The 8,583-nt window shown below is 35.6% G+C and overlaps 1 protein-coding gene across 2 annotated transcripts; it reads right to left on the bottom strand.

Moving 5' to 3' along the window:
• Positions 1–885: 885 nt before the first annotated feature.
• On the bottom strand, positions 886–8,303 carry LOC123311924 (SH3 domain-binding glutamic acid-rich protein homolog). 2 transcript variants are annotated; one of them, XM_044896054.1, is made up of 4 exons: positions 8,149–8,303; positions 7,977–8,026; positions 4,347–4,544; positions 886–1,021 (listed from the first exon to the last, which is right to left on the bottom strand). In XM_044896054.1, coding segments are annotated over exons 1-4 (312 nt in total). In that variant the 5' UTR covers positions 8,150–8,303; the 3' UTR covers positions 886–958. The 2 variants fall into 2 exon arrangements, with proteins under 2 accessions (XP_044751989.1, XP_044751990.1); XM_044896055.1 differs by lacking the exon at positions 8,149–8,303 and having other exon boundaries at positions 7,977–8,142.
• Between the last annotated feature and the right edge of the window lie 280 nt (positions 8,304–8,583).

The raw sequence follows: 8,583 nt of genomic DNA, 5'->3' as shown, positions 1-8,583 counted from the left end.
CTGACTTAGAGCCTTTCTGTATGTGGAATAGGAAAATGCACCTATAGGAAAGAGTTTCTGGAGAAGGAAGAAACCAAAAGAGAAACGCTCTGGAGGATCATTCCAAAGAATTGCTCCAGAATTTTAAAACTGATCCAAGAAGTATTTGGATCTGAGTAAGAATAAGTTACGTCTCCTTACAGAATGCCTCGCCATTGCAGCCTTCGCAAGAAATGTTTTGGACGAGCAAATTATGGGAGGAATGAGCACTTAGCCTCCTTGAAACCCCTCTCACATAGTGGAGTTCATTGGAACTCTGGAGCTGGAGGGCGAGCTGCAGATGGCGCAGTTGTGAAAACAGCTCTGATGAGACCTTAAGGTTGTAGTAAAATACAACCCCCTTACCAAACTATAAACTACGATACCAGCGGAACCAAAGGGCGAATAGCCTCCTCTAACATTATGCAACTCACATTGCAGTGTGTCACTTTTCGAAAGTTTGAATCGGGCAATTTTCATATGAACATCGAGTCCAGTCGTTCTAAATTTTTTTTTTATATAATTTTGTGTATTGGACACTCTATTTTATTTTATGTAACATCTTTATGTGCAGTCTCGAGCTCAACGCTTATGCATGTATAATATCTTTACTTTAATTGTAGTGTTCGTTCGAATTGTTATGCTAGAGTTGTACATTGCACATATGTAAGAAGAGAATAAATTATTGTGTCGATTCACTTTTACTGGTAATGTGTATAAATAATCTGTACATAGGTATATGATCTAACTAAACAAATACACTTTTAGAGTACATCTGATTGAAAAAACGGTAGTTAACCTTGTTAATGTTGAATTTCTGCAGAATGGGTGTAAAAAGAGGTATACAATTCAATGAAACCACAAATATCATTGCCTTCATTTTCTATCATGTACAATAAAAGTTGTTCTCAATTAATACACTGAATCTTGTAATCCAAATCTACAATTTCAAAAACGTAGAAAGTTCGTTATTTTCATTGGCAACCTCAAATGCGGTGTAATCCTGTAAAATAAGGACATTCATTAGTTTCAAAATTTCATTCCTGAACCGATTGAATTTTCTAAAAGGTTAGACGGTACTCCACTAAATAAGTGTGTTGTGATAGTTCTAGAAAACTTTGATGCAGGTACTCATTTCTATTCTGTATTTTTTGAACTTACACACAGATTTATATAATTTTCCTTCAATATACATTATCATTCTCGAATTGAATATGCATGAAATAAATTATACATTTCTCAAACAATTATTTCTAAAACATATATATAGCCCCCTAGATTTTCAGTGATATTGAAGATCTACCGACATTTCAGATGTCTTTTGAATCTGAGTAGGTATGTGTTTTTACAGTACAATTTGAAGCAATTAAATTATTTCGGAGAATTATGATCACAATCTCTTCAAATGACGATACATAGATCAATGACAACGTTCGAAATTTACGCAGCTAAAAACCAAATTAAAAATGAATGGATGTGATCGCTATTTGTTAAAAATGCTTGATTAAACTGAAGAAATCTGATTTCCACTAGGATGAGGTTTTCACCTCACCTCACAGTTATGGATACAATGCCCTTACTGTGATAGAGAAACAAAAGTCCAATATTTTATTTATTTTATAAATTCTTCCATAACAGGGATTATGGACAAGTCACCCAAATAGGTCTGTGAAATGAGTCTTGAGGTTTATGTTAACTTTCATCACTGGTATTCGTGTCATAACTTCTCAAGATTTTCAGTAATAGCTAGTGGCTAAGAGGACTGGGCGGGAAATAAAATCCTTTATGAGATGCCGACGCGCGACGTTTATTCGACCTGAATTTCTGGTCTTTATCAAGGCTAAAAGTAGAATTTACAGTTTTAAAACATAGGGCGTAACACAATGCCATAAAATCTTAACAATAAAAAACAATATAACACAATACAGAAAATAAGTCTCCAACGACAAATTTCAGACAGGAGGCGACATATATCTAAGAAAGACTTACTTTCATATGGAGTACCCCTTATATTCTCCAGAAACATAGACCATGAAACCATGTCGTCAAGTTTTTTGACACTCGATGTTGTGTCGTTATATACCAATATTCCTAAAGCCCTAGTTTTGCGTATTATAAATAAAAGATGGCAATTTATACCTGCATATACAACAATTCCACAAAATCTATTTTGTAAGATAGTGGAGTACATTTTTCTTTCCTTTATTTTTTCTTTAATGGTGTGATATATATGTACAGAGTGATGGCGCAGCTATGGGAAATCCGGCAAGCGGTACACTAGCCGCCCTAGTTATGGATGAAGTTATAAAACGATGAGCTTGAGAACACCGACCTTTGATGTACATTTCATTAGACTGTATGTAGATGACACTGTTCTTTCAATACCGAAGGGGAAGTAGATGAATTACTGGTCCAATTCAATAACTTTCATCATAAATTGCAGTTCACCATTGAACAGGAGTCCGAAGCGACAATACCTTTTTTGGATGTACAACTGATTCGAAATGGAGATGGCACTATAAGCACCAACTGGTATACCAAACCCACCTCGTCTGGTAGAGTTTTGAATTACAGATCACAACACCCCACATCCCAAAAGATACCAACAATTACAAACATAATGTTCCGTGCTATTCATGCATGTTTCACAAGCAAAATGAGGAGAAAATATTGAAGCTACTGGTGAAAAATAATTACCCAACAACTTTGGTGAAGCGTGTTCGTAGCCAGTATAAGCGAAAAATGCTCACTAACACTAGCGATGAAAACTCAAACGGTGAACGTACCAGATATATTACCGTTTTCCTTATATGCAGGGTTTATCCGAAAAGATGGATAGAGCTTTACAACAAGCCAACCCTTCCACAAGATTGGCTTTTTATCCATTTAAGTGCGTCAGTTCTCTTTTCTCTAAACTCAAGGATGAAATTCAGACTGTTTGCAGTCCGAACTAATATACCAAATCCCTTGTATAGACTGCAGCAAATGTTAAATAGGGATGACAACACCTTAAAAATAGAATCTACGTTGGTAGATCATATTTATGTTGATAAATATGATTGCAGACCCATCAATAAAGATAAGAATGAAAAAACCGCCCTAGCTGTCCACCACTTCGATGAGAACCATAATTTCGATTTCGAGAAAGTCACTATTTTAGAAAGGGAAAAAACTTATAAAAAGAGATGTATCGGTGAGATGGTGCATATTTCTCTAAATGAGACAGTGAATTTGAGGACTGATGTACAGAATTTAAGCTCAATATACCACAACATTTTGGAGAGATATAAACGAATTATTCGTTCTTAATGAGATTTCAGGAACATAGCTGGTCTCAGTGATATTATATCGCCATATGACTCTCGACCCTTTGTATGTGTCAATTGTTACGGAAACGAGTTTCATTGTTTGTTATGGAAGATATGTTTTCACTAGGTGAAGAGCTCTCATGAGGGATTCTTTAATAATTTTATTCAATGACAAATGCCTATATTAATATTTCAAAACTTGACGACATGGTTTCATGTATGTTATGAAAATAAAAGGGGTACTCCATATGAATAGGTACGTGTTTCTTAGATATGTCGCCTCCTGTCTGAAATTTGTCGTTTGTGACTTACTTTCGGTATTGTGTTATATTATTTTTTATTGTAAAGATTTTATGGCATAATCTCATAAAGGATTTCCCCAGTCCTCTTAGCCACTAGCTATTACTGAATATTCATGTTAACTGACAAGTTTTCTAGGTGAGCCATCTCCACCTTGTGCTGAATAACGAAAATAGAAAAAGTGAAAGGGTCCGCCAAATTTTGCTTGTGATCCGCAAGTTAATGTTGCTCGCTATGAATGTCCTGATGCAATGCCTTATGTGATACTGGATTAACTATCCCTTCAACTAGCCTCAAAAGTGTTACTGTAGTCAACCTGTTGTCAACACGTAGAGAGTCTTGTTACAAAAAGTCTGTTTATGTTGTTATCATGCTTCCGTCGGTTAACAATTTATGATTTTATTCTTTGATTGCTTTTCTGGAAAGCTCCTTATCAAAATAAAAATTTGCCTTTCACTAGTTGGAATAGGTAATATATATTAACAGAGATTTTGTAGGATGATGATCAATTCATTCAACAAAGACTTTCCTAGGAAAGGGAGTAGTTTTTGTTTTTGCATCACTCCTTTTTGCTATATAATACATAATTTCCTATTTCGTGTTGCTTGCTAAAATTTGATAATAAGTACATTCTCAGCTATTGTTGCAAACTAGCCAAACGTTACACTTTTGTCTCTTTTATTTACGTTATACCTAATTACTAATTACTGAAATACATACCCCACAATATTCTTCTTCATTAAATATCTGAGGCGGAAGAGGGTAAATAGGGTGTGAATTGAAACTGGTTCCTCCAAATCTGGTTGATTTTGTTTGCATAAAAAGTTTAGCTGCGTCGTCAACAGTGATGTCGATCACCTCAAAATCAATATTTTTAGACTTGAGTGCTAACAAAATTGTTGTCTGTCGCTCTCTTATCTGAAATCATATGAGTGAGTCATTTTGTGTGATCCTTTTTTACTAAACACTAACTTGTTGATATTTATATCGATGGTTAATGTATGAAATATGGAGGCATTATCATTTTGTTTATTTAGACGTCCGGATATCGGTTACGCCTCGAAAACGAACGCTTCCGCAGAACCCACACCAAGTCTCGCATGCATGTCGAACGCCCAATTAATTGAATTAATTAATTAATTAATTAATTAATTAAATCGGCCCAAAGAGGTTCTTGCGACAGGCTAAGCTAATGGTACCTGTCCACCTGCGACATATAATAGTCTCGAGAGCAGTCCCACAGAGCACACCCCCCTTGATTTACTTTATGAGCAGTCTCAAGCACTCTCCGACTCAAGTCAATACTAGTTTCCGAGACTGAACGTGTCTGAAGTGCTCAGATGAACAATAACGCCCTGATATTAATCCCTAAACTTTCTCTCGAGATTTTAACTCAGGTGGACACTAACCATAAGAGTATGGAGCAAATGGATACATGACGCCTGATGCCATCTTCTGATAAATCTTCATTCTGGGAGTGAAGAAGGGGTAGGTATGCGATAATATCTTGTAACCTGCTAATTGGCGCAGGGGTATTGCTAATACTTTCACTTTCTATAGCTTTGACTAGCGTTTGAATAGGGAATGAATATGGAATTATTGTGTTGCTCTGATGAAGTTCAAGGGACTGAAACCATGGTCAGCTTCTACTCCATCTTCAATGGAATAGTCTTTGGATTCAGATCGTAATATCTATTATATACATATTTTTATTATATTTCTGGAAGAATCAAAGTTGTATGAATTCCGAAAATTATATCAGTATGAACATGGGCGCCCGCAGAAATTTTTCTCAGGGGGGGCAAAATGTCATCTTCGGTTAGTTTTACTGAAAGAAAAATTTCTCTAACGGTGAGTATCGAAAAATTTCCAAAAAGATGGAATCAATTAAATGATCGTCAAGACCGAACGGCTGCATCGAGATCCATAAAATCTTCAGATTTTTAACTATAGGAGTTGCTCTTTCAGAATATGTATCACATTTCCATCTACGGTTAGTTTTATTGAAAGAAAAATTACTCTTACGGTGACTATCGAAAAATTTTCAAGAAGATGAAATCAATTGAATGATCGTCAAGACCGAACTCTGTTGCAAGGAGCTCCATGAAATCTTCAGATTTTCAACTAGAGGAGTTGCTCCCTCAGAATATGTATCACATTTCCATCATCTACGGTTAGTTTTATTGAGAGAAAAATTAGTCTAACGGTGACTATCGAAAAATTTCCAAAAAGATGGAATCAATTAAATGATCGTCAAGACCGAACGGCTGCATCGAGCTCCATAAAATCTTCAGATTTTTAACTAGAGGAGTTGATCTTTCAAAATTTGTATCACATTTCCATCTACGGTTAGTTTTATTGAGAGAAAAATTACTCTTACGGTGACTATTGAAAAATTTTCAAAAAGATGGAATCAATTAAATGATCGTCAAGACCGAACTGCTGCAACGAGCTCCATAAAATCTTCAGATTTCCAACTAGAGGAGTTGCTCTTTCAGAATATGTATCACATTTCCATCATCTACGGTTAGTTTTATTGAGAGAAAAATTACTCTAACGGTGACTATCGAAAAATTTCCAAATAGATGGAATCAATTAAATGATCGTCAAGACCGAACTGCTGCAACGAGCTCCATAAAATCTTCAGATTTTCAACTAGAGGAGTTGCTCTTTCAGAATATGTGTCACATTTCCAACTACGGTTAGATTTATCGAGAGAAAAATTAGAGTTTTCAGCGAAAACTCGCAAAGATTTATATCTAGCTGACCAATGAATTTCACAAAACAAAGGATAATGTTGAAGGTGTTGTGCTGAAAAAAAATAAGGCGATTAGAATCTCAGGGGGGGCCATGGCCCCCCCCTGCGGGCGCCCATGAGTATGAATATATGAATACTGTAGGAATAAAATGCGTTAACGTTGAATTTCTCATCTAAGGCGGTCACCTATCCGGTGCTCGACTCAACCAACACTCCTTTGCTCCCAGAAAGGAAATATGGTCGGCGTTGTGGCAGAGTTTACTCCTTTAGGGTAATTTGTGACCATAAAAAGCACTGTTTTTGACACAATTGTATCAATTGTATGCAGTTGATATTACATGCTGAAGTTTGCCAGTTGCATGATATTAATTTTTTGGAATGTTTTTAATGACACTAACATTGGCAAAAATGGACTTCCTCTCAAAGATATAGACATGATAAAGTTCAAAGTTTCGAAGGCTCTTTGAAAACTTGAACGGAAACTGGCCAATAAGTTTCGGGTATAATAATTTGTGTGATTGGTTTAAATTCTAGTGATGCGATCCTCACGAAATATTTCGCACAAGATTATTTTGCAACTAGTTTACTAGTTAGACAGTTTTTTCAAGCATTTTGAAACAAAATACAAAATTTATATTTTTACAACTCCATCCTTCATCCTAGAAGAAGATTGTAGAATACCATCGATGTGTTACCATCGGAGTATCATACTTCGCAGACGAACAATGGTTCACTGACGAAAAATGAGTCACTAGGCTTCAGTTTTCAGCCCGGTGCGGTACCGCATGTAGCCGGAGTTCAAAATGTTCAACAGGTAATTAACAGGTTGCCAGTTCAATGAACCAACTATGTGTCATAGGTTTCTGTTTCCTGGGCGAACGGACATAAAAAAGAAATTTGAGCTCCAAAAGTATGTACGTTAAATTTAATAGTAAAAACGAAAGTAGTGTTTTTGTTTCGACAACATAGAAAATGTAATGAAACTCAAAAAAAAAAATTACTAGCTGAATCATTCGCAAGAAAAAAAATGAACTGACTAACGAGGTTAGTGATTCAAAAGGATATCCATAATATACTACGTGTTAGGGATTCCTGTGGTATCAGCGCATTATTGAATGTTTGTGTAACGTATAAACAGTTAGATATCAATCATTGCTAAACAGCTAAACCATTCATAATAGGTATCTCGTCTCGACAAATGGAATACTTGTTTAATATACGTGTTTTCTAGAAGAAGACTGCTAAAAAAAATGAGTAAAAGAATCAAAATCAAATTCGATTTCCTAACTGCACCATAAAAACAAGGGAAGGATGAAAAAAGCAAACAATTTAGGCCGAGCAGATTTTAATCAGTATCATGGCTCAGAAAATACTATAAAATAAATAATATGGATATTATATTACGTTATTGATGCTATCGAAATTCTTTCTGCTGGCAAAAATTAACGAGATTTTTATACATTTCTATCGTCTGAATATGCATAGATCATTTCGGAAACGGTCGCTCCACACGGTCAATTAACGATATGATTAGGCACACATTAGACGCTTCATGACCATCAACATGATATGCACATCTTAATTAACCTCACCTCATTACTTCCGGAAACTTCACTGACGTACACTTTTACAACCATAATCACTAGAAAAAAATCAAGTTTATCCGCACAACCTCAACAATCAACTAACACAAATACCGAGTCCAGATTGTTATCTTATCAACGGTATGATAAACATAAATTGAATTGAGTCATACGAACTTACTAAAGATTTGAAAAGAGAAAGTAATAACGTTAGAGAGCTGGAGGATGGGGGACACCGGATGAAAAGATAGTTGTTTCTGTTTTTCGTGCAGAACGTTTCGTTTCACCTACGATCTGCTGCTCGGGTCGGTGGAAAGCATTCACCGTGGGTCGGTGGTAATGGTTCATTCAACATTTCGGAATTGAATATTAAGCAGCCATTTCCATGATGCCTTCTGAACTGGAGAAAAAATTGAATCGGATGAAATCGACCACAGTTTTCAGTTGGAGAGCCATGATGCTCATTCATAAAACATTTATTATTCATATATGTAGATGTATCTTTCAAAGTTGGTACTATAGGATTTTAAAAACTGTAAGGAAAAGAGAAAAACCAAATTTCCTTCAACGACCTCATCTTTTCGATAACACAGAATGTTTTGAGCTGAGGCCTCCT

Source organism: Coccinella septempunctata, chromosome 4 (assembly GCF_907165205.1).
Source record: "Coccinella septempunctata chromosome 4, icCocSept1.1, whole genome shotgun sequence".
In the NCBI taxonomy this organism is placed as follows: domain Eukaryota; kingdom Metazoa; phylum Arthropoda; class Insecta; order Coleoptera; family Coccinellidae; genus Coccinella; species Coccinella septempunctata.
The sequence above is the reverse complement of the archived record's forward strand: the minus strand, read 5'-3'. Positions and strand labels throughout refer to the sequence as shown.

What these genes read in the sequence shown, in the direction of transcription:
- LOC123311924 (XM_044896054.1), bottom strand. An exon ending in AAGTTTCCGGAAGTAATGAG is followed by an intron (nt 4,545 to 7,976) that starts GTGAGGTTAATT and finishes ATATGATTTCAG; the next exon opens with ATAAGAGAGCGACAGACAAC. An exon ending in ATGAAGAAGAATATTGTGGG is followed by an intron (nt 1,022 to 4,346) that starts GTATGTATTTCA and finishes CTTATTTTACAG; the next exon opens with GATTACACCGCATTTGAGGT.